At 43.8% G+C, this 27,113-nt stretch overlaps 2 protein-coding genes across 2 annotated transcripts in view; both read right to left on the minus strand.

Moving 5' to 3' along the window:
- Nucleotides 1-691: 691 nt before the first annotated feature.
- On the minus strand, nt 692-2,392 carry hcrt (hypocretin (orexin) neuropeptide precursor). The gene is made up of 2 exons (XM_037476719.1): nt 2,309-2,392; nt 692-1,283 (listed from the first exon to the last, which is right to left on the minus strand). Exons 1-2 carry the CDS (start codon nt 2,390-2,392, stop codon nt 912-914), a joined length of 456 nt encoding a protein of 151 aa, XP_037332616.1. The 3' UTR covers nt 692-911.
- Nucleotides 2,393-3,413: 1,021 nt separating this feature from the next.
- The window catches only part of LOC119220165 (uncharacterized), an 81,690-nt gene continuing 57,990 nt past the window's right edge, over nt 3,414-27,113 (minus strand). Inside the window, 5 exon segments of the mRNA XM_062566210.1 lie at nt 3,414-5,387; nt 9,551-9,660; nt 17,839-17,914; nt 20,087-20,290; nt 24,300-26,786. Coding sequence (XP_062422194.1) covers nt 4,962-5,387; nt 9,551-9,660; nt 17,839-17,914; nt 20,087-20,290; nt 24,300-26,786 — 3,303 coding nt within the window. The 3' untranslated portion in view covers nt 3,414-4,961.

The raw sequence follows: 27,113 nt of genomic DNA on the forward strand, positions 1-27,113 counted from the left end.
GTCACTGTGAGTCTTGCTGACAGCGGCTTTGTAAACGCTTTGGCCAAGGCTCGCAAAGTTGTCGGTCATTTTAAGCTCAGCAAATGCTGCGGAGCTTCAAGCGCAACACGTCAGCCTGGGAAAGAAGCAAGAGCCACTGATCCAGGATGTTCCAACACGTTGGAATTCGACGCTGGAAATGGTCAAGCGCGTGAGCAGAAATAAAGAGGCCGTCCTCGCAGCCCTGGACCATCAGGAGCACAAACTCGTTTTGCCGACCGCAGATAAACTGCAGAGGCTGGAGACTCTTCTAGAGCCATGCAGGTAAATCAGTCTGTAACTTATCAAATAACATTGATTTGATTAGTTTCTGGAATGAATTAAACCAAGTAAAATATCAATGTGTATGTATGTAAAAAATAATAATGCTAATAATAATAAGGATGATAATTATGTATCTGTGTCCTGTTATTTATCTTTGGCATGCATTTCAGAATGAAAGTAATTGCAAATAGTGATTAATCCTGATTAATCCACTGAAAATTCTGATTAATTGATTAAAATATGTAATCGTTTGACAGCCCTACACAACATAATTATTTTCTAGTTAATGCAACATTACACAAATCAATAATGCATTTTATTGTTAGATCACCGAATTGAAGCAACTTTGTTTTTAAAGACACAGTGTCAGCCTTTTTTATTACACCCGACAGCCATCTTTCCATATATGTACAATTTGACACATCTTCTTAACGTCATCCAATAGCCCAGCGCGCTCACATCACATACGAAAAAGTGCAGTTTAAAGAAAATCACAAGGTTTTTCATAAGCAGAAAATATACATGCGGTATAATGACACTCCCCAAAGAGGTGGGATTTTTCTACCTGGAGTTCAACAGTCTCATAGGCGACTTATATGATGAGGCATTTAGCTTATATCAGGTAGTGGCGTTGTGATGGTTGATCCTGACTGAGCCAACCAGGCCATGTACTGCTCCCCGGCCCTCTCGGCAATCCTCTTCCCCATAGTCAGGATCCCGGCTGCCTGATTCCTGGAGCCTTGGAGGAGCTGGTTGAGTCGGCTCTGCAGGTTATGCTCGTCGTCATTTCGTTTCCCCAAAGTGAGGATGCCAGCGGCGTCGTCACGTTGGAGTGCTCCACCAAAGTTTTTGCTCCCAGAGCGACACAGAAACACAGACAAGCGACAGGAGCGAGCCGGTTGTTTGCAGCATTGAGACAGGCTGTGAGCATCACAGGCCACATGCGACAGCAGCAACATCAAGGCCAGTGCCAGGACCTTCTGCTGGGTAAAAAGAAAATTAGTTTGCACCCAAAAAAAATATAAACTTACATTACATGTCATTTAGCTGACGCAACGTGCATTTCAACCGTAGAGATAGAAACAGAGAAAAACAAGAAACACAAAGTGCAATTTCATCAAATAAGCCGTTTTACAACTTGTTTTTGAAAAGAGCCATTATAAGTACAATTTAAGTGCTACAATTAGTGTTTTAGTTGACATGAATAGATGAACATGATCTGTCAGCGTGAAAAGATAATTCTGATGGATTCATTGACAAATGTATGTATGCTGATCAGGAATGACAGAATCTCCAATAAGGAATAACCCCTAGTATTTTGTACAAATATCCATCTCAGAAGAGGGTTTGAATCATTGAACTTTCAATTTCTCTTAATCACTAGTCATGGTGATATTACATAAATAAAGTCATATCAATCTAACACACTGTAGTTTTGCTTGTTATGTTCATATCAATACTGGCACAACCCTATTCATTACATGACCATTGTCACGCCGAAACAATTTGACTAAATCTGAGAGAAATATGTTAAGTTTTTAGGACCATAAAGACTGGCCTTATTATTTTTTTTAAAAGATCGATTCAAAGCACAAACAAAAAATAAAATATACAAATCATAATATAATAAGTGAAATGATAACTCTAACCACATTACTGCATGCCTGATTACTCAAAAAAGGAAATAAACTTGTTGCCGAACAAGACGCCCTGCAGTCACTGCAACTCAAATACTCTGGTGTCAATATACCATTGACATGATCAAAACAAAATCTTATTTTAGGAAAATAAAATTTTTGGTGGTTTTATCACACAAAGACAAATTAATAATTGAATAACATCTAATAAAACAAATATATAGCAAGATTCTTAAGTCTGCTTAAGTCTTGGTAAGGATATGAAAATAAAGGCAAGGAGAAAGATTAAAAACTTTAAATATTTTGAATTTTTGATGTCAAACAAAATCCCATAGTAATCTATAGGTAAAATTGAGTAGACGTATTACCCTGTTAGAGGTGTCCATCCCGGAGGCTTTGTGGAAGTTGATGGGGAACCACGGCATCTTCTGGCTTGTGTGAAAGAGAGTCATCTGATCTTCTCATCTCCCCAGGGGACGAATTGTCTTTTATATTTCTCTGTGGTGCCCACGTCGATGGACGTCATTTGTCCGACCACAATTAATTAGTCTCCTGTGGCAGGTCGTCTCCACGGCACTACTTTTCATGAACTACAGGCATTTCTGTGTGGCCACATACCAAGGGTTTGTGAAAACATATAATTATGACTACAAGTTTGGGATGAAGGTCAATTAGCTAATGTGTCCTACAAGTTCCAAAATATAAACATAGAAAGCTCCCAGACGCCCTTTCTCAGCGCTAATGACAGGCTCATTGAAAAGGCATGCTAATTAGGTTCTATGGGCTTTATTCTCTCGAACAAAAGGTGCCATACTCACACATCCAGAGTAGTTCTGGCTTGCTCCTTCACTGAAGTATTACTAGTGGGGTGAACAGTGTTGATGACGCTATGAGCCCATAGCTAAAAAACCTCAATCGGATTATTTCAGGCACCTCCAAATGATGCTTTATAGACTGTAGAATACCGACGCACTCATAAGTACACGTGACAGGACGACGAAATCAATTGACAGAAATGATCGATTGTCAGGTTGTTATCATTCTCACTTCCCCACTTACCTATTATCTGTTGCCACTTACCTAATATCTGTTGCCGTCTTATGGACAACAGGAAGCATTGCTTTCAATACACAAAACAAATATGTGATGAAATAAACTGCTTCCTACTTGTTTCTTTTGAAGGTAAGATTTTTACATTAGGAGAAAAAAAGAGTACATCATTTGATCAATAACGGCTTCCGAAAGTGTTATTGATTGCTTTGGATAAACCGTGAAAGCGGATTTGAAAATGCTCTAAAGCGCTACTGATGTCAGCTTGAATACTCAATCCTCTGCTGCCTCATTTTCAGCATCAGTGCAGCCACACAGGGATTCATTACCTAAGTAAGGGAATAATTAACATCCTTATAAATCACATTTGCATGTATTCCTATTTGAAAGTCGTTAAAGAGAAATGAACAAGAGGAGACGGGATAAACAATGAAGCCAGTTTTAATGGGCCACTTAAAGGAGCTCTTACAGAAGCCACACTCACTTGGCAGTGAAACACATGTTGGGTGATTGATTGACCCTGTGTTGTAGCGCCCATCAGTAATCCCTCGTTCCGGTCCCACATGCACTGGTTCTCCTGATCCGCACAACAGTTGAACAGGTGTCAAATCACTGTATAAGTGGAGGTAATGCAAAAAAGACAAAAAAAAAGAAAATCTGAATATCCATAGAACTAACAACAATTACTATAATATCAATCATGAATCTGTCTGAAGAATTATTATATCAATATATGTTCCCTTCGTACATTTTACATACACTTTACATCTATATTCACTTTAACTTGTGTTTATTCACAGCAGTACCATGACCTTTGACCTCTCAACAGGTAGGGTCAAACATTCCAGTTCTGATTCGTCGGTTAACTCCGCCACTATCTGACGCGGGCCAGCTCCTCCCGGGGGACCAAAACACTGATTCACGTAACGCCACACACACACACACACACACACACACACACACACACACACGCACACACACGCACACACACACACACACAGCCCCTTGGTGGGGGGGAGGGATAAGATGACCCTGTAGAGAGAGTCCATGGATGCTGAAGAACTTAAATCCTCTGGAATGACACTGGAGACGTGTGGGGCTGGATGGAAATCGGGGCCCCAGCAAGCGTTGAAAAACAAGAGCATCAATGTGACTGAACACAGCCAAAGCTGCAGTTTGATTTTCTATTTTGGCTCTAAAGCTTCCTGGTTCGTGCTGAGTTAGACACGTACGACGCCTACAGTCGAGCTGCTCTACGCTGTGCGCTCAAAATTAAAATCCTCTCCGTCCAAAGGGAGTGAGGGTGTGCGTCTAGCTTCATGTCTAAGATGGAAGAGTGCGAGCATGAAAGAATTAAAAGGTCAAAGACATGCAGAGGATTCTGGAAATAAAAAAGGCAAATTTGTGGCAGAAAATGCCAACGTGAGGTAAAGCCTGTACCCACAGAGCTAGTGTACACAATCGAGGGGCATGTGACTAGCACTTCCCAGAGAGAGACAGGGATATCTCACTGATCCAACTGCTTAACAGATTCCTATGCCGAGTAAACCGTCATGAGTTTGCGACCATCTGTCAACCTTTTTGCTTTTTCCATGAGAGAAGACAGAAGAGACCTAAACTTCCTGGCTCAGATCTAATACTCTCTTCAAAATGCACGACAGAGAAAGGTAAACGTTGCCTTTCCAGCTTCCATCCCGCTTATTAACATTTACATCACATTCAGCGTGATGGAAGTTTAGGGTCTCTTTTCTCCTCCAGCCAACTCAAAACCGCGCCTCAGACTTGTGTCTCGCTTCTAACGCGGCGGGGCTTCCTCATCATCATCATCTCTTTAATCCTCTCAGCCAATTCCTCCAATTCGCTGGCGTTACTGGCCTCCTGCTTTTCCTCCCCGGTCTTCTGCTGGTCCTTCTCTATCTCCATCTCCCCGTCTCTCTTTGGGTAGGATTCTCTGTGGGCACAGGCTGCGGGTCAGCAGGATCCGGCAGTACCGTCGCTGACCATCCCTTTCTCGGGGTTGCCGTCCAGAGGACCCGCTGCCCTCTGCTGCTGGCTCTGGAACTGAAACTGGAGCTGGGTCAGGGCCGGGGGTTGAGTATAGGCCGGGGGTTTAGAAACAGTTTGAAGGACCGGAACTGGTGGATGGGGGTGTTGCTGAGCGAGCAGGTGGAGATAGGCCTGAGGTGCTGTCTGGGTTTGGGACAGGTGCGGGTGTGTTTCGGCCTGAGGCTGTTGCTGCATCTGGACTTGTAGCTGCGGCTGGTGATGAGGATGGTGCTGGAGCTGTGGGGAAGATGCTCCGTTCTTGCTGAGACCACAGGACTGAGCTGCACAGTGGATCTGACGCAGCGTGTCCAGCGCTTCGCTCTTGGCGTGCTTCAGCAGGTCGGCCTGGCCCTGAGACGGAGAGCAACGGAGAGAGAGGCGGCGTTAACAACACGTGGTGGACAGAACATTGCAGGGAACATCTTCTGATGTCCTTTCCCTCAGGGATGGTTCATTTTACATTACATTACATGTCATTTAGCTGACTCTTTTATCGAAAGCGACTTACAATAAGTGCATTTCCACATAGAGATACAAACTCAGAAGAACAAGTAACAAGAAAGTACAATTTTCATCAAATAAGCAGTTTCAAAACGTGTTATAAAAAAGTGCCATTATAAGTACAATTTAAGTGCTACGATCTTACAGTTTAGCTGAGTAAGACATCATCTGAATGTGTGTGACCTTTTCTGGTCTCTCTTTGAAAAATCAATTTGAATTTTTAGATTTAAATTAAATGAAATAAGGGAGTAGAGTGAGATAAATGTTGCACAGGAACTCTTCCTCGGTGCACCACCTTAGGAATGCAGAAGGGGGCAGTATGAAGCCACCATAAACAGTGTGAAACTGCTCCTCTCAGCTGCTTAATAGTGCAGGCATAAGGTGATAATGATATACTAAATCTTGCCTCTTTATTTGAGAGCACCCCTGAGATGAATCCCTGCCATATGGGGAGGAAGTGGTCAGGGCAGGCGTCCTGCTTTACAGCAGTGTCAAGTCATCCCGAGGCTACTGCCTTGGCATCCTGCCACCTCAAATTAGCCATCTCATACATGTGGAAATATGCTCAAGTATTTTGCACAGGCAGTTCTGTCTGTAAACGAGAGGTGCTCATAGAACTGGCAAAAAAATATTTCGAAATCTGACCACATTCTTTTTAAGAACATCTCCACAACTAGAGTAATTAAATCCTTGACTCTTCCCCTCAGGCCCACCGTCTCTTTCGGTGCCATCTGTCCACAAACGAGTGGAAGTAAGGTGGTGTCCTGCTCACAAGAACCACCTCTTTACTCCCAAGGTGATGTTAATACGCTGCAAGTGGACTTTTACCTGAGCCACCTCAGTAGGCAAAACACGAGCATGAATAAATCATATGTTTGGAGAAAAAAAAAATAGAAATCCAGAAATGATGTAAGTCATGACTCACCAGGCATAAATGAAGACTGCCGGAGCCAAATCACGACGGCACTCATATTTGTGTGGCATCACCATCTGAAGCTATCCTCAGTGGGGGGCTAAGCCCGAACAAGGACAGCCACCGAATCTCACTGCTATATCCTCATTAAATTCTCCCCTAATCTCCAACTTGCTCATCAAAATCATTCCATCCACTTGACAGAAATTGGACACCCAATAAGCAGCGTATAGTGTATGATCTCCATACTCCATCCTCTGTCCCTCGCCACTCAAAACTGCACTTAGAACTCACCTATTGAAATCTGCTTCTCATCAGATTTATACATAGCATCCTCCGAGGCTATTTATATATTTCTTTACTGTTATTATGTCATCACTGTCCCTTTTTTATGCAGCTGTAATATTGCCGCTATTGCTATAAAGTGCCTTTTAAAGCGCTCTACTAATGCAATGTATTATTGTTATATTATCTTAAGGTTGTTGACCCAGCTGGACAGTGGTATGTGACAGCAGAGCACAAGCAGGGATGAGAGTATCTCATCTTGACCTATGGAATAAAACAAATTTTAACCATTTAAAACAGGTGCTGGTACAAAAGAAAAGGAACAAAGCTTCGATGGGAGAGCTGCTTTAGCCGGGGCTTAATTAGTAATGTAATAAAATACCTCAAACAACAGTCAATCAAAGTTACAATGCTAAGTGACTTGGCAGGCAACAAGAATCCAAATGAGTTTGTGAGCCCGCCATTCGTCCACAAAAAGGAACTTCAACAAGCCGTCCTTCATGTCTCTCCGGCTTTCCATTTATGGTAGCAGCGGGGTAAGAAGAGTGACAGGGTGGTCTTACCGGTAGAAAAAATTGCAAATAGGCTAATTCACCATGACAGCGCTGATCTGACAGTCGAAGTCAGGGCCAAGAGACTACACGGCACTTCCTCTGATACTTTCCCTTCAACGTCCCGGCTCCCAGGTCTGCTGAGCACCAGTGTATTTGCATTAGGGGCCCGCCGGGCTCGGCCCCACCAGAGGGCTCTGTTGTACAGGACAAGTTACAGGCTTTTGCTCTAACTCAGAAACAAAAAGGTCCAACCATAAATGTGTATACTTCATGAGATGGTTTTTCTTCATATTCTGGAGGAACTTGCGTGTATACTTGAAGAAAAGAAATAGGCAGAATTGTAACCTAATGTAAACTGTGGAAAATGCTTAATTGCCATAAGTGGACATGACGAATTTGCCGGCATGTTTAACCTCTGTATTTTCAGACGCATATTTGTGACTATGTGTGAAGGAGCTATTTATTACCATGACTATTTTAAGGGAATTCAGCTGCTGTTTAAAAAAAGCTTTGGATTGCATGTACAATGATGAGGTTGCTCATCATATGACAAGTGCACCTCTCGCTGCGTGTTGCAAGGAGGCCATTTAATGTTGAGGGATCTTTACCATTGTCTTTCGGTGCTCCTATATGTTGGTATGGTAGGATGTGTTGCCAGATCCTTATTTATATCCGCTGTTGGTTGATACGTTGGTCAAAGCAATCGCAACATCTCCCCACTCTCCTTTGCACGAATTGAGTGTGATTCAATGTAAAATATGTATGGGGTATGTTTGGATTGCGTCATCAAATGTTCATGTAGAAAATATTCTGTGGCCCCGTTGAAATTTTCGTACGGAAATTTCCCGTTGCTGCTGAGAATCTTGAGACGATGACGAGTGAAATAACTTGTCTGGCAGCTCCGGCCAACATGCAGCGGGCCCTCAGCAAATGTTCAGTTTGAGACAAAGCCTACAAGTGACGAATAGGAGGAGGAGGGGTACGTGTGCACGCCAAGATGCCTTCACATCTTGGGAGAAATTAGAGGACTCGGGAGGGGTGACCGTGGGAAGTGAGTGTTTGGAGAGCCGAGGCAGAGGTGGGAGGAGTTAAGGGTTGATGGATGGATTATGTTTGGGTGTCAACATGTTACGCTATTTAAGCACATGAGTTTCCCAATTCTAGTGAGTGCCACAAAGCTTAATTAAGAAAAATCTTTGCATTTGCAGATTAATGCATGAAAAAACAACACAAATAAATGTACTGTAGCACTGATTTATTACTGCTATAGCCATTATCTTCATTCAACTAAAATGCTTAGTTGGTAAATCAATGAGTTTCAATCTAGCAGAACTAGTTTTTTATAATTAGTTGATAAATACATTTTATTGAGGTTGTTTGTTAGACAAAAACAAACAAATATAAAGCTCAAATTTCTGAGCCATTTTCTATGCCTACTATCTAACATTTTCTAAACTAGGAATCTGTTAATTGATAAACTATTTATTGTTAATTAAACTAATAGTGAGCCACCACCCCTAATATTTACTATCTTCCCATATGAGAAGGCAGACATGAAAAGGCAAAGAAGAAGCCCGCAATTAAACATCGACCTAACCTGACACTCAAGCAAAAAGCTCAGCCAAGGGAGCTTCACTCAATACTAAATGATTTCAGGGTGATGAGATGAGATAAAAATATCTTGGCTGCTCTCGTCCTTGCTTAGCGAAGCAGGCCCACTGTGCAGAGCAGCATGGGGTATTATATCAGTGCTGGTGTAACAATCGCAGCCTCATAGGAGCAATGAGATGATGGCGGCAGGCAACCTTATCTCGCCGTAGCACAGGGCAGGTCGAGGCAGGAATGCATTTTGCCGAGCATCATCTGAAAGGCATGTCCAAGGGAGCCAACGGACCCTTACGAGGAGCAATAGTGCAGAGTTTGCATGTATCTAAAAAAACGTGAGAACAATCCTATCATGTCCTGTCAAGATAGCTGCATGAAGAAATAAATAAGACCGTGATTCGGAATCAACTGTAATTAATTAAGAGATTACAAAGGATTAGAGAGGAGGAAAACACAATTAGCCCACTGGGCTTTCTTAAAACACCATGTAGTTTATTCTCAGCTACAGAATCTTGGATTGCTTATCCAGCTGATTATAGTCGCCAAATTCACGTCACATGTCGACATCAATCAGAGGTATTATCCGTTACTTAACTCAAACTGGAAGCATACATAGTACAATTATCAGGCTATTTGTTGTGCTCAGTCCATCTCACCTTGAGGACAGTGATGTTCCATGCGTAGCTCTCCATGGCCTTCTGAAGTTTGCGGCCTTTCAGACCTTCCTTTGCGCCGATGCGATGCAGGTCCTCATGGAAGTCCAGACCTGCACGCAGACATAGACACACATCTCATGTCATGTGTATAATTAAAGAACGTGTCCCACTGAGAGTTGTTGACAGCTGCTGTTGTTTGTATACAGGCCCGAAATTCAGACGGGGACTGGAGAGGCCTCTTTGGTGCCAGCAAAATACCCTTTTTGGCACAATGTGTGTTATAAGGAGAATCTGAAGACCTTCAAGACGCCCTAAGGTTGTTTTGCCTCTCCAGTTTGTATAATGAAATCACCCTATCCACCAAATCAAAACAAGATGGTCAGACAAGCGGAGGTGAGGTAAAGCGAGGAGGATCAGTTGAAATTTGGGCGTTGGATAGGCCGATCCTGACCTGCGGTGTTGTTCTCTCTGTTTCATTTATATTGCGCAGAAGCTAAATGTGTGCACTCGGTACTTGTGTGTCTATGTGGACGTCATGTGTGTCTACATCGTGTAAATAGTTATTTCTCTACGTTTGTATACTTGTATACATGTTAAGAATCACATATCTACTCTGTATCACAAGGAGGTGACTAGAGCACAAATATACATGTATATATAATATATATATATATATATAGAGTTATACACTGTGCATAACTTCAACATGGGTGGCCAGTGTCTTGATTAATAAAATATTTCTAGAGTAGTTAAATCTTCTTAGTTTTAAGATACAAGTACCTTTTTTTCACTGTATTGCAGTGTGTGCAACACACACAGTCTGCAGAACCAAAGTCAGCACCTCAGTGGCTAAAATAGCAGCTCGTCGTGCAAAGTGCTGCCTTCCTAACAGGGGTAAATTTAGTTAGCACAAGGCAGGCTAACCTCTAATTAGTCTATCAGTAGGTCCGGCTTCTTTTAGCCCTCACAGATCGTGGCTAATCCTCAGGGCTTTAAGAATAAACTCCTCCCAAAGCTTTGTGTATCAGCCACCGGCCTTATGCCACTACAGCCTGGATTCACTGACAAGACGTTGAAGACACACAGTACACTATTATGAGTCTTCAGTTCTCTGCTAAGTAAAGTCAGCACAACTATATTTATATTGAATTTAAATTCACAAAATGCTTGACATAAGATAGGACATAAGAAATAATATACAAGGGCATGAAAAAACAACATAAAGGACACAATTTAGTTATTAGTAGGCAGTGTATTTTTTGTACACACATACTAAACATAAGCCCCCTCATGTGATTTAACGCACCAAGGCAAGGTCAGCGATGAAAACAACATGTAAACCTTTTGAAGAGACAACAAATCTCTGTTTGACCAAACTCAACTTAAAAAATACTGTACTTTAAGTCACAACTAACTTTAAACTAAAGCTACTATATGCCTCGCTTCACATCTCCTGCAACCAACCCCACCAAACATACGCAAACTAGACTTTCAGTGTGTGTTTAACGCTCACAACAACCGCACTTTCGAAAAGAATCTAAAACAGGTGAAGAGGTCAAGGAGCAAACACAGAAAACATAATCTCTGGCCTTCAGTGCACACCAGACTCAATACTGCAAAACAATATCCAGGACCCCTGTTGATCTTTAATTTCCACATTAGTTATGATGTAGAGCCTTGTAGAAGATGTCTTTCAGAGCCTAAACGTTGTGTTAACCGGATTTAGGGCTGATTTGATCTCCTAATCTGGTGGAGTAAATGGGCCGGTGCCCGTGCAGAGATGAGCCGAGGAGATCGCAGGACTTGGGGGGGGGGAAAGCAGACAGGGAGCTAAATAAGAGATGAAATTAGCTTGAGGCAGCTTGCTGCAATGCTCTTGCTCTGCAAGCATTTCATTTCCCTATTGTTAAGCATTTCCTGTCCCCGACAGTCACACAATTGCTGTTCCTTACTGTCACTTAAACTAACAGTAATAAACAAAATGTGGCCCCGTGGCACACTGTGACGAGACGGCATCTTATGCTTAGCTTCTCTAGCGGAAAGAGAAGGACTGAGAGAAATCGTTACTTAGACAGACAGGAGGACCGAGGGGACAACAGCATGTCTTCTCTGAGCAGACACGCAGCTCGGTAAGTCTCTGCATTGAACACTTCTATTGTCTTTGCAGCAGGACCCCTCGCACTGCAAATACACATACACAGAAATGGAGACGACTGCAGGCAGAAACATCAAACAGGATGATGACAACAATGATGGGAAAGGGGGTCAGAAGGAGATAAATAGTCAGATCATATTTTCATTACTGTACCAAGTTTTACACACTGCAGAAGCCCGGCAGAATATCATCATTACACATAGAAAAGGGGATTATTTTTAGTAAGTAAACCAGTACAAGGCTGGGAGAGATAAAGTAAGTGAGATGTCTTTATATCTTAACCATTATATCTTTCCTTTTTTTTGGAGTCTACATGGAGTCAAACAATACCAAGAATATTGCAGTGGTCAGGTAGAGGAGAGATTCTTAGCATCAATAAATACGCGCGGTCAGGCTTGCAGGAATCCAGCAGCATTCAAACTCATAACAGCGAGTTTGCACGTGTTCAAGGGCGTCTGGAGCGCTATGGTCATTGATATACATTGAGTTAGAAGTCACTCTTTTAAAAAGGCATAATAATGTTAAATTGGGATGCGAATTAAACTCTGGTATAAAATATTCCGGCACCTGGCTCTCTGTGTGCTCTCGGTGCAAGTCACTCTACAGCAGGCCAGTCTGCCTCTCCTCTCGCACAGCAGACTGAAGTGGCGCTATTCTCCCAAGTTAAAGGGTGTCTGTACTCATCTATCGAGACGTTAGAGAGAAAGATGAAACTCTTGACAAAGAACCCTCTTGAAGCACGGGGGCAGAGGCTATATGGGGGGGAAGAGAGTTTTTGTCTCCAGATTGGACATGCATGCGCACACATGAGCCAGTGGACACAAACACACGGTGCATGAGCCAGAGTGTGCGTCCCAGCTGTCTATCCGGTACCCCATTAGCGGGGTGTGTGAGATGGCGAGCCTTCAATAGTGCCCCCCCCCCGGTCATCATCCAGCGCCTCTCCATGCTCATCAACACGTCAGCTTCACAGCCCAAATTAAACTGATTATCGGCAATAATGATGGAGGCCAAGCTGTAGGAAGGAAAGAGGAGAGTGAGCAAGGAAACAAGATCCAGAGTAACCCAAAACCGCCGACGCCCGTTCTCTGATGCTTAAAATTAAAACGAAAGGCAATTCAGGAGGTGAAAGGTTAAGTCGGGTCGCTCACTTCAGACGGCAGCCTCATTGGGATTGGGGCTTTGTCACAACAGCGATTTGCCGATGAGCGGAGCACATCGTTAATGGTTGGAGGGCAAACCTTTCAGGTCCAATCAAAAGCCTTTCATTAATTTTAGGTGCAGCGCCTAAGCACACGCTGGCACACACGCACACACACCTTAATCCATCCCAAATTATCTCTCTAACATTCACAGACTGTCCTATTTTTCCTCTTCCCACATAACACCAAAATGATGCCTTTGGGTTCCGGATCGATCAAAAGTACAAAACCTTCGATTCCATGCAAATCCATCATTTGTACACTTTGTATGCCTCCACCCTCTGATTCTCTGTTCTGATGCTGTTGCTTTTGCCAAACTCAGTCTTTACATAATCACATGGCTTATGAGATGGCTGCTGAAGGGTGCATTCAGTGCTTGTCAGTCCATCAAAAGAAGCATTTTGTTTGGGATTCATGGGTGCATCCAAATGTTCTCCATGGTTTTTCTGCTCTCTCTTGCAAGGATATAAAAAGCTCTTGATGAACGGAGACACACGCTAAACAAAACATAGAGGACAGAAGAGAACGTCTATTAAAGGAGTGTTCTTGTTGTTGAATTTGCACTTAAAGACAGGTGGGTCTGTGTAGCTTTTCATTAGATCCACTGATTGTAAGATTAGATTAGAGTAGCTCCACCCTCTCAATTTATCACATATTTAGCATCATAAAGGTTCTTTTTAGAGGACACTTTAAAGAGGTTTTACACTGAACATCACATAATTTTTAAGCTAATGCCACAGTAATAATTTTGCTATAGAGGCGCATTTCATTTTCCATTCGCACTGAACTAGACTTCAAACTAGAGAGAGCATTATGAAGGAATTCTCCATATTTGCGTCCAAAAGCCGCATCACATGCACAAACGACAGTGACCCGATGAGACAGGAAACAGATAGAGGGGACAAAAAGCATGCCGAGGAGGAGCGGGACAGAAGTCACTGCAATAATATCAGAAATGTTACTCTATCAACGAGGGGAGAGATTATTGAAGCAGAATAAAAAATCAATAATTCCGAGGTTGTATCAAGCTTTGTCACTTCCCAAATGAGTATCTTTAAAACCCTATTAATTGATACCAGTCTATTGAAAACACAGATATGCTTATTATAGTTTATTTTTGCCACTTTGATTTTGGATGTATGATATATTATGCTGCTCAAGACCAACTTGACTTTATCAACAAGGCTAACAAGGCTTAAATTTAATTAAAAGTTTACAATTGTAAACCCAATTTTGATTTGAGGCAATTGGTTCCACTACGTAGCTTTTCTAACCCACAAAATTCAATAAATGGATTCTAGGTAACCATATATGGCATCCAGTTGGGAAACCACAGAATGTGAGACAAAGAGCTGCTATTTGTCTCTTCTCTTCTCTTTTTCTGCTTCTATTTCTGCTGCCAAAAGCTCTTTCTACCAATCCAGAAATGACTCCTCATTTTCTAACCCCGAAAAACTCTTTTCTATCTTCACCAACCTCTGTGAACGCCCCAGTCCTCCTCCCCCCTCCACCCTTCTTCCGGGAGACTTGGTCACATATGCTCCTTTTTCTCTAACCCACCTCCTTCCACCGGTATTCCACTGACTTCACCTCTATCGAGCTCACTTCCCTTTTTCTCACCCCTGTCTCCTAACCAAGTTCTTACTTTAGTAACCTCTGCCCGTCCCACCACCTGCCCACTCAACCCCATTCCATCCCATATTCTACAATCTATCACTCCTGACCTTCTTCCTTTACTCACCTGTCTCATTAACAATGCTGTTATCTGACTGTTTTCCCAACTCTCTGAAGGAGGCAAGAGTTAACCCACTCCTGAAGAAACCCCCCCTCAACCCGTCTGAAGAAAACAACTACAGACCGGTATCTCTTCTTCTCTTTCTGTCCTAAACTATTGAACGTGCTTTCTTTAACCAACTCTCCTCCTATATCCACTGTAACAACCTCCTTGACCCTCACCAGTCAGGCTTCAAGGCGGGCCTTTCCACAGAGACCTCTCTTCTTACTGTCTCAGAGCAACTTCACGCTGCTAGATCCGCCTCTCTCTCCTCTGTCCGCATCCTTCCAGCATATGACACAGTAAACCACCAGATCCTTATCTCCTCCCTTCAAAAACTTGGTGTCTCAGGATCTGCGCTCTTCCTTCTCTCATCATACCTTAATGGCCGCACCTACCGTGTAACCTGGAGAGGATCTGTGTCGGAACCCTGTCCTCTTACTACTGGAGTTCCTCAGGGCTCTGTCCTGGGTCCCCTCTTCTTTATCTACACCAACTCTCTCGGCTGCGTCATTCGCTCACATTCGTTTTTCCTACCACAGCTATGCTGATGACACCCAACTAATTCTCTCTCTTCCCTCACTCGGACACTCAGGTGGTGGCACGGATCTCTGCATGTCTGACTGACATCTCTCGGTGGATGTCCACTAATTACCCGAAGATCAACCCCGACAAGACTGAACGACTTCTCTTCCCCGGAAAAGACCCTTCCACCCCGGACCTGACTGTTAACTTTGGCGACTCCATGTTAACGCCCACTCTGACTGCTAGGAACCTCGGTGTGACACTTGACAGCCAACTCTCCCTGACTCCCAACATCACAGCGACAACACGATCCTGTAGGTACACGCTCTACAACATCACGAAAATACGACCTCTTCTCACTCAGAAGGCGGCGCAGGTACTGATTCAGGCTCTTGTCATCTCCTTGACTACTGTAACTCTCTCCTGGCAGGTCTCCCTGCTGCTGCCATTCGACCACTGCAGCTCATCCAGAATGCAGCAGCTCGACTGATCTTCAACCTTCCGATATTCTCCCACACTACTCCACTTCTCCGTTCTCTTCACTGGTGGCTGCCCGCATCCACTTCAAAACATTGGTTCTCACATGCCATGCTGTGAATGGATCGGGTCCAGTCTACATCCAGGACATGGTGAAACCCTACATCCAACCCGCACACTCCGCTCTGCATCTGCCAAGCTGCTTGTTCCTCCCTCACTAAGAGAAAAGCACTCGGCGAGATCGCGACTCTTTGCTCTCCTGGCTCCTAGATGGTGGAACGAGCTCTCTGATGACAACGACAGAGAGCCTCTACATCTTCCGCCGAAAACTCAAGACACACCTCTTTAGGACTCTACCTTGACTAAAAAACTAACAAACTGTAGCACTAACAAATTGTAGCACTTAAATTGTACTTACAATGTCACTTATCTATTACTTGTTTTGAAACTGCTTATTTCACGAAATTTTACTTTTTTGTTACTTGTTCTTCTGAGTTTGTGTCTCTACGGTCGAAATGCAGTTATTGTAAGTCGCTTTGGATAAAAGCGTCAGCTAAATGACATGTAATGTATTTGTACACGCGATTCATCCTTCAGCCTCACGCATTAAAACTACAACTAGGCAGCGGTAGGGATGGAGGCATGTGTTTGCGCTGGGGGCGGTGGAGTGGGCGATAGGGAAAGTGCTATGTTTGGCATGCAGCTGAGGCCCCTCAGGGCTGTCACTCCAACCCTCCGCCTCATTGTATTGGTCTTGCGTAATCCTGAACCTTGTAACTCCAAAATTAGGAGTTTCCATGTTTTCGCTTCAATTGCATTGTAGGGATTACATGCTGCTTGAGGAAAATGCTTCAACCTCTGGGCTTATGAGGACCTTTCAAAACTATATATATATATATATTACTTACTTTCAAAGCAAAAAACAAGGACGAATTTCTTACAATAGGTCCATTTCTACCCAGCCTGCTTGTGGCTCGGTGGGCTTTTAACACTTTAAATCCCTGCTCTACAGTTTGGTAAAGCACATTTTGAGTCATTATATCTTATTGAAAAATGTATTGACCTTAACTTATCTTGATTGAGCCGTCTCTACTACTTAGTTGAGCTGTTATTGTAAGAAGAGTTTTTTTGAGGGGATGGTGGGGGTGAGCCTGTCTCTGTGTGACACCAGGGAGTAATGCTGGGCATAGCTGGCTGGCTTGAATTGGTTTATCGGCCTCAGGATATTGGGTTGGCACGAGCCAGTGAGTTAGCATTCCCTTTCTAACAGCACACATATGACAAACAGCTATGCGTGTTGACACCTGCCATTACAAATGATAACACGCCCCAATCGGTAGGTTTCACGTTGCTCTCCGTTGTCTTTGGTTGCCTACAGAAAGAATGTGAGGTATAAACATGCTAAATTAAGATGTCGGTATTCAAACTATGTGCTCCATTTGAGGCGCACTTCAGCGGAGACGCTGCCGCGCAGCAGAGAAGCAAAGCAAATGAGGAACAATTAGTGTTGAATGAAAAAGAGGCTGAAGAAGACAAAGCCACAGGCATTCTTGATCGGAAGCAGATTCTCTCCTAACGATCTCATTAGGCTGAATTTTGTCTTAACCCTCTAAAAAGACTGGGCACTTTATGCAGAGCACACTTTTCAGCAACAAAACACTTTGATTCCATCCTATTTTCTCTGGCTTTTTTTCCGCAGCCCCTCCAACCTGGCATCACCAGCGCTCTCCTTCTTTCAACCGATGTTAATGCTCTCCGTCTTTGTGCGGCTGTTTGATTGTTCCCACCTGCCCGCTGACATTATAACTACTCAATGCTGACTCACTGGGGATGGCCTGTTCCACCGACAGCAGCCACTGCTGTTGATGTTGACGGAGAGATGGCGCAGCAGACGGACACTCGATGCTCATTTTGTACGGCAGGAGGACGAGACACAGAAAAACGGTTTGAAAGTAGCGGATGAGGCCGATTACGCGGAGAAGCTGGAAAACAGTCATCTCCTCAAACGAATGTATCTCGCTTTATGCCGTAGTTTTCTTATTCAAATTAGAAAACCAGCATGAATTTCACATCCAGCTGTGCTGAACATCCTCTGCAGTTCAGAAGGTATATAGGACAATGTGGAATGTTGATTTCGTCCCGTAATGCACCGTACCTGCTCGTTGTGCCTGCGTGAGCTTGGAGTAGACGACGTCCGCTGACTCGATCAGGGTTCTGCTGGTTTGGATCATCTAGAAGACAAATCAAACATGCATTTCATTTGCATAACATCTCAATATCATACTGGGGGCAAACCTAAAAAGCCTTGAGCGGGACCCCAGCCAAACACTAGGGGGCGTCAAGGTATACCGTCTTATATAAAGTATAGGAAGGTATTGTACAGGAAGCAAGGAGAAAAACCAAGAGAGAAAAACATTACGTAAATTGCTGACAGGATCTTCTTCAATTGTTTGGTTCTAACCACAAAAGATTCAGCTCAGCTGATAACCTGCACTGTACAAATATCTCTGTATAATGATTAAGTCATTATTCATTACAGATGCAACAAATAGTCAATTCATTTGTACGTCCTTTTCAGATTAAAACGCCTCAAGCAATAGCAGTCAACATATTTGTTATAAATAGCTGGTTCTGTCTATGAATGTGCATCCGAATCCCACATGTATTGGCAGCATAATGGCATCAAGAGTGGCAGAGTCATAATTGCTTATTATCACCTGACCACCGCTAGTTTGAGCCACAAACATCATCCCGAAGGCTGAGGAGGAGCAGCTGGACCAGGCCTGCGGCACCGAGGAGGAAGCTAATGAAGTTTCACACTCCTCGTCAGCGGGGAGACAGGATGTGGACTCTCTTACTCCGTGTGCATGCCTCTCCTTGTTTAGCTATCCTTGTTAGAACTGGAAGGGTCTTGAATATCTGTGTGACGGCTGATAATTGGTGCCCAAAAAGGTGAGTAAAAAACAAAAGAAGCTCTTAGTGAGACAACCTTTTTTTCACTAAAGGCCATTTCTGCCCAATGTTGTGTTCTTCACGTTTGGTAATGACTCAATTTCTTCTTGATGGTGAGTGCAGTCGATGACAGCGGCATGTGGGTGAACGCTCGGCCACAATCGTGTATGAGTGTGACAATGCTGGCTGGCAGCAGCCCACATGAGGGTGACTGAGGACGTGGACCGCACACAGATATCCTCCACTTAATGGCCGGGTTTTGGTAGCCATGAAGTCACATGCATTCACACTCTCTCTCTCACACACACACACACACACACACACACACACATTGAGTAAACACATTAGATCCTTCGCTCTTGAGGCCGTGTGGCGACAGGCCAACCGCTTGGAATCAAACACAAACACTCATTAAGATCATAGATTAAGGTACCTACAGCTTTGTATTCGCTCCTGGTGCTATGATCACACCTAAAAACTGTCAACCACTTTTTAATGATATTATCCCGATAATCATGAAAATATGCATGAATATGGGATGAAAAAATAACAAAAATAGAAACATTGTGTGAGTATCTGTTATTTCTTACATCATTTTGTATTTTTTTTCCCGGTATTCAGAGTGTTTTTCCTATCATCCCGATATGGCCCCATCCATGCCTGTGTGACCTTGGTGGGTTCTACTGAGAACTCTCGGAATATATGAGCCAGGGCTCTCAGTAGAACCCCCTGGGTGGTTCTTTGGAAGCGCCCTTAGAAGGTGGAGAGGTTCTGGACAGATTCTGCAAAGAGGGCATGTACGCCGACAACCTTGTTCTCTCCCTTATGACCCACTTCACCAGCTCCCACCAAGCCTTGCAGGAGGGAAGAGGACGCAGCGGGCGATGCCTAATTACAGACTCCTCGAGCCCCACCCCCTCCTTCCCAACCCCCCCCCCCCCCCCCCCCCTCCTCAGAGGGCCGAGTCAATGTCGAGTGAAAAATGCAATCTTCTCGTAGGAGACCAGGCGGGATGGACAGGGACAGGTGAAATCAAAACGGTAAGCCCCCGCAGCTCGCCAATCTGTTTTTAGCCATGTTCGCAGGCCTTGTGACACACCTCCAGCTGTGTGGATGCTTGAATCACATGACATGCACACTAGCGTTAAGGGAAGAAGCACTACTCCTCTCCTCTGGTTATTGTTCTGTTTATCTTTGGTGAGCGCTGAACTGCCGGATATCCGCGCGGAGCAGTTACGTTATCGCACTCAAATGCCTGAGTGCTTTGACATTTTATCTTTTGCCGAAGTACATATCTAAAGAGAGATATGAACACGGTGATAGGATCGCTATTACGTAACCCGTAAAATAAAAGATAAATAGAACTGCGTTTACAACGGCAGTGCTTTGTCGAGTGTTTCTGTGAGCACCGTGCACACTGCGTGGCGTGCGCGTGTGCAGGTTCTTATTACCATGTCATAGGCGTTGAACACTTTGCGCAGCAGCTCCGGCACGGGACCCTGAGGTTCCATGGTGGGGTACGTCTCGCTCAGGTCCACTGTTACCCTCAGTGAGCGCTCGCTGTTCATCAGCCAGGTGGACACGGTCAGGATACACTGCTTCATGTTGGCCGCCGGGGTCAGGCCACAGAGCTCCTTGAAGGACACCACGGCATTCTAGGAAGGAAAAACAAGCACAATGAAGGATTTGGGTATGAGCGCAGACAAAGGCATAACGGATGCTGCATTTTTGTCAATGTTTTTTTTTTTTTTAATAGCTGTAGTTCCAAGTTAAATAAATATATAAGAGGACTTACTATACACAACTTAAACTACACAACTTGAAACAGTTTTCTCGTACTTTTCTTCGTAAAGATTTGTGCTCATCTTTCTTCTCTCATTGCAGATATCTCAAAAGCATCCGTCTTCTTATTGTCCTGCGTTTCGACTGACCACAGACTATTTTTTCTTTCTGCTGCTGGACAAATAAATAAGCATTCCCGGACAACTCTTGCCGACGGTCAATGGAGTGCAGCCAGGCACCACCGAAAACAGAGTTTCTGCGTGTCTGAGTTCAAAGGCTTGGCAGCCCTGGCAACCGGGCAGCGGCCCCTCACAGCGTTTAATTACGGTGAAGAGAATGAGCTCAAAGGAGCAGTCTCAAAGAACCGAAAGGCAACATGGGGTGAAAACCGATGGCCTTATTCTTTCGTGACACTTTTTATGGTTCCGTCTTGGCCAAGAGATTCTGACCCGCAAAGGGAAATAAAGATTAATGAATAAAAAAAATAATATTTATATCAGGAAGGAAGGCAACGCAAGGAGAAAATTACAGCTCCAGTGTTGATGCTTGGGAATCCGTCGACACACTCGTCACTGGGATCCATTCGTCTCCCTGGGGCTAAAACTCCACAAAACTCCACCTCTACACACCCCCCCCCCCCCCTTTACCCAAAGGACGTGCTGTCACTATCTGGAGACGGATAGGGCGGCCGGCGGAGGCAGTCGAAATCTGTATTCTGTGCCTCCACCACAGCTATCACCTCTTAGGCCATTGGGCACAGCCAAGGGAAGAAACGCAATGGTGGAAGCGGAACCGCTCTGGGGCGCTGGATAAAACCTGGTATGTGAGAGCGTGTGTGTGGCTGCATGCGTTCATGTCTCAGTGTGCTCTGAGTCAGGAGTTATTAGCATTTAGTATGCTTTGTTTTATTATGCACAGAAGCACATGCGTGATTTTTTTTTTTTCAATAATGTGTGTGCAATAAAAGCTTTACTGTTTCCAAGCCAAGGTAAAAAAATAAATAAGAATGAGAGGCTGGGTTTTTAATCACTCCCTCCCCCCGTTTTACTCCCCCTCTTACATTCCCCAAGCGAGAGCTCTGTGTTCGGTTACAACACTGCTTTTGTTTCTCTTTTTGCATCCCTCTCGCTCTCTCTTTCTTCAATCTGTCCATCTCTCCGCTTCTCTATGGACCACAGAACTGAGTGGAGGTTATTGTGCCTACGACTGCACACACACACACACACACACACACACCTACGCACACACCTACACACGCACACACTATGCAGTTCTCCTCCACCTCCACCAACACTTCATGGGCCGCAGCCCTCTGGAAAATACTTAATTAATGTCAGAAACAGAAATAATACATTGGTTGCCTAGATCCACATAAAGAAAACAACCGATTCTATCAGCCCAGTGGTCAATGTTCATGTATGTTTTAGTCATTTTAAAAGTCCAACAGAATTTCTGTCAATAAAGGAGATCACTAGTGGAAGATTGGATGCTTCAGAATAAAAGCAGTTTTACAAAGGTTTAGCGAGGTTATATAAAACGTTTGACAGCGTGTGTGCCTTGCTTTTATAGCCAAGGTTACATGCCATGAAATCAGGGATTTTTGTCAGTACCGAATGTACCAACGCTATTTCTTTCTCGTGATAACGTCTAAGCTTGCCTTCAAGTGGTGAGGAAGCCTCCACAAATGGCCTGGTTGTTGCCTTGTGGGTCGCTGGCCAAAGGCCCCACTTTTGCTGTACAGCTCCCTTCAGATTAAAGGCACCAGGCCCCACTCATCTGGCCTCTACAAAGCTTTCACAACTGTCCTTTTCTTACAATTTAAAAGGCAAAGGCCTTTTTCTTAATTTGTCCTCTTTAAAGACTCCCTCTCAACGTCACCTCTTTCTGTTCATCAACTTTTATCACCGCATTACAAAAAGAAAAATGTACATTTCAGACCTGAGGATATTGTGGCTTGGGGAGCGACCGTGGTAACTGTGTGATTTGTTCAGGTTAAAAAACACAGCGTCACATCCAGTCATTAATTGCATTTTTTCTTAAAATATGTTTTCAGATTCCTTTTCAAAGCCATATGTGATTCAAAGCTACAGAACAGAGTCTGTGTCAGCTGTGAAATGTGACATGCTTTTGATCGCCATAAATATGTAGCATGAATTAGCATATTGTAGGACATGTTAGATAAGGCTATATGAACAGGACTGTCTCACAGTGGGCGATATGTAATGTCTTATTCATTACATTTTACCATGCTGACTCACACTCGAGAGAAGACAAGGACCTAATCATGACAAAGTGCTGAAGTATTCATTTGTCACTAATTCAGATTATTCAAACAAGCAACACTTGGGTTGGTGAGGCAACATCTCAGTCAGGATTGTTCAATATTTCTATGTAATTACACTTTATTTAATTTTTTTTCCCCTCAAATTACCTTTCACTTATCCCATTCAGGCTCTAATGTTATTACCTCTAAAATTACAGGATCAATTTTCTCTCGAAAAGAGAAACCAATTTCTTCCTGCATTGGGCGCTTGCAGGGGAAAATAATGTCCTCTTTCAGATCATTGCCTGTTTCCACAACTGAAAAATGTATGACAGCATGCCTCAGGATCTCTAATCCCAGCTTTGTTTATTTAGTTTGGTCTGTTCTTTTGTTTGCTGTGCCATTAGACTGAGGTTACTGCTTACTTAAGACAGATGGACAAACCTTGGTATTTATGACGGATAAATAAAAAGTCGTGTGCTGCATTAGCTTCCGGAGGAATACACACGAGTCGGTCTAACTGTATGACTCTTTATATGCATTTGATGTGGCTTATCCGATTTGCTTAACAACTACCATGTCTTTAAAGCATGACAGGATTCTTCCTTTTTGCTCCCTTCTAGTTTTCTTCTTGATTTAATATGATTTTGAGATTTCACAAATGCAAATAATATCGTTTGGTTACTTGGGCGTCATAGCACTACATTATTATTATTATTACTTATTTAAAACCATGGTTGTTTAACTAACAATTGTATAACACAATGTTGACTTGGTTGATGGTGTTGGGTCAACCGTTAAAGGCGTATGGCACTTTAATGTTCTTGGCTGTCAGAAAAGACAAGACATAGAGTATCAGACACAGACCGGAAGGTTCTACTACTATTTCATCATGTAGAAGACTTTTACAGTGCCCTACCAAATGCCCAGCAACTACATGCTCATTAATCATTACACTGTACTATAAATCACATCATGGTACAACAATGTCAATTCATTAACATTCTCTTATACGACACCAAGCAACTCCTACTGAAGCGACTAAAACTTTTTTCTGCCACTCATATTTTATGCAATGATTATAAAAGAGTAGAAAATTCTTAAACATAGAAAATAATAATGAAAATAATAATTAATGGGATATTCTATATGTAATTAATCATTAATAAAATAACTAAATGAATATCCAAAACAATACATTGTTCTATGAAGAACACTACTCCTTGTCCTTAACATGTGGTATGATTAGTTTAAACTTGACTGGCATGTAATCCATCGCTTCAAACTCTCAGTAGTTACTTTAGTAACTTTATTATAGCATAATGTCAATCAAAAGTTAGCATAGCTAAAATTGTACTTTTGTGTTAAACTAACAGGTCAATGCTGTTGAGAGGTAGCGATCAGCAAGAACTTTGATTTAGACACATATGACGCATATATAAAAAATAACTTTGTGACCAATTCTATGCTGAGGTGTAGAAAATGATGCTGGCCTGTCGCTCTCTTTGGACCTTCTGGTAAAGCAACTAGTTGCTGACCACCTGAAATCTCAATGTGCCACATCTACTATTGGTTTTGTGATTAGGTTTTATACAAAACTTGAGAAAAAAGTTTGTTACCTGCACATTTTCTCTGAGGTCAGTAGCCTCCCTGAGGGGCTGGGTGGAAGCTCGGAAGAGCTCATCCACCACTTTGATGCCTGTGGTCTTTGTGGTGGTGTACTCCCGGGTCTTCCTACCCTTCCTGACAGAAAGACCCCTCTTATGTGCCTTTCCTCCTCCCCGTCTGTTGGTGATGGCTACGTGGACGAACAGAGTGGTGTTGGGTAGGAACTCCCCCGTCAGAGATTGTAGGGGGACGTGTCTATAGCCTGGCTGTAGGCATTCAAATGGGATGGTGTACTGGCCAATGAACTCATCTCCGATGTAGTCGTCGTCCAGCACCACAAAGCGCAGCACTGCGAGTTCCGGTAAATTTATCTGGAATTCAAAACTCTCATCAAAAATCGGGTTGTCACCATTCTGAGACACCGTCTTTGTTCTCTGCTCAGCGCAGTCGGCTGGGATGCCGTGAATCTCCACATATATGTAGGGCTCGACCACGTCGCCCTTGGCCGCAGAGCCGCGAGGCTTTGGCAGATTCTGCCCACTGATGATCTTGATGTGAAGAAGCTGAGCCGACACCCCTGGCAGCGAGTCCCGAGCATTGGCACTGAAGTAGGACACCTCCTCCCTCATGATCGCCGGACGCAGAACATATCCGCAGTTGCCATTCTGCCGGAACCAGCCGAGGTTGAGATCCATCATCAGGCCTGGCGTCTGGTAGTTCATGGCCACAATCTGGCAGCCACACTTCCAGAAGTCCTGGGGATTCATGTTGCTGGCATCGATTCTCATAGGTGTGGGATAAACCCTGGAGAGAAAGCGCTTGTTATAGCAGACAAATTCCTCAGGGAACTCGTTGGCAAACCTATTCGCATCTACCTCATTGAAAGAGCAAATCTCCCAGTATTTTTGGTCTCTTTTTGAGGTCTCAAAGTCCCTGAACTGGATTGACCTGCAGAGAGAAACAAGATCAGAGAGCTCCCTGCACAGTCTGAATCTTCTGAAACCTATGCCATTCAACTGGTCCTTCTCATCAGCTCCCACTCTTCGAGTCATTTCCAGCCCCTCCTCCTCATCCGTCACATCGCCCTCAGCGTCAGTAAAGTTGTGAGGGAGCCTCTTGCCCTTAATGAGGATTTTACTTTTGAGTTTCTCAGGGGAGGGAAGGTAGTTTTCTTCCTTGTTTGAGGGTTCAACGAACAGCTTGTCTCCAAGAATCTTCTTCATATGCTGGGCCATGACCTTTTGCTGGGGGATGCAGCAGTGGTTCACTAGGCAAAGAATCAGGGGATACTCAGAGCTCTCAAAAGCATACTGGTTTATGACATCTAGTACTTTGGAGAAAGCAAGATGTGAGGCCACAGAACTACCCACATACACCACTGGTTCATTATCAGGGCCGTCCCATACAATGACCTCAATGCTGCGACAGCCCATTCTTATAGCTCGGATGTAGCTGCTGATGTCTGACGAACCCCAAAAGTGATCCTCCAGAAGAGAGGCATTATGGGACGAGTTGATGTAGTAGTGGGACAGAGGCTGGGTCATATCCTGGCACACACGTTTGTGCTGGGGGTCAAAGATGTGGCATTCGGAGGAGAGGAGGTAGTGTGTAAAGCCATCGATGGAGAGGTAGGCCCTCTCCCTACCTTCAGCGGATGGCTCAAATTTCTGAACAATATCCCTGCACATGTCCTCTGTTACACTTTCCACGCCTTGCTCCACATCCACAAAGAGCATCAGATCTTTGCTGTCCAGATACTCCTTGTTACTGGAAAATTGTACCATGAGGAAGAAGATCTCTGGTCGCGTGCAGAGCTCACAGTAGGCTTCCACGAAGGTGTCCATGTTAATCGCTTCTCCATATTGGTCTTTAGCCTTTTGGAGTTCCTTGAACTTCAGCTCTATCCGTGACTCTTTCATGCCGGGGTTGAGCCCCTTGATTATCTGGGTGGCCCTGAACAGGTCAATGTGTCCTTCCTTTTCCATATCCGCTAGGTCAAACACCGAACCAATCCAAGACGTTCGAAGGCTCGGTTGGCTGGGTTCCACCATGTTCACGGTATGCCGGCCATATGACACCAGATACCTCAGGCCCATCACCCAGGTGCTGACAACATCTGCTGTACTGGCTACCAGATCCAAGGACTCATAGTTATCCCCATAGATGATTGAGAAGGCGCATTCATCAGGGAACTGATCCGAGAGACCATTGCTGCGCAGAACTGGGGTTTTCTTTCCCAAACGGACCTCCTTAATGCCCTTGATCTCCAGTTTTGCCTTCTCCGAATCTTTCTTGGACGGCTCCCAACGGAGCCAGTGCATGTCTGGGTCGAGCAGGAAGTAACGGTTGTACATGCGTGAGTTGGAGCGCACTTTCTTCATCTCACAACCCTCCATCATAAAGGCCATGCAAGCAGCTGTGCTGTTGATCTTGCGGTCACTTGGCATGGAGCTGAAGGACACCGTTTTCTTCCTCACCTGCCTTTGCTTGGAACCATCCTGGAAACAGAATAGGGTGGGGAGGGTTGGGGAGGAGAAGGATTTTTTGGTTACACATTGTATCGGATTGTATCTTGTATCTGAACAGTAATGACCACAGCAGTACAACTACCATTTATAGAGGAGGAAAAATGACACTAAGTCTGAGTGGCTCTACACCTAGATAGATACACATTTAATGGTAAAAGATAATTCTGCAATCTAAATGCAAGCATTTATGATGCTAAAACGTAAAGAAGCATAATATAGCATTACCATTACATGATGTCTACTTCTCTTTTCAATGGAAAAAATGTTCAGGAAATGCTGTAATGCATGAGGTTTCCT

The sequence above is a fragment of the Pungitius pungitius genome, chromosome 12 (assembly GCF_949316345.1).
Source record: "Pungitius pungitius chromosome 12, fPunPun2.1, whole genome shotgun sequence".
NCBI classification, from domain to species: domain Eukaryota; kingdom Metazoa; phylum Chordata; class Actinopteri; order Perciformes; family Gasterosteidae; genus Pungitius; species Pungitius pungitius.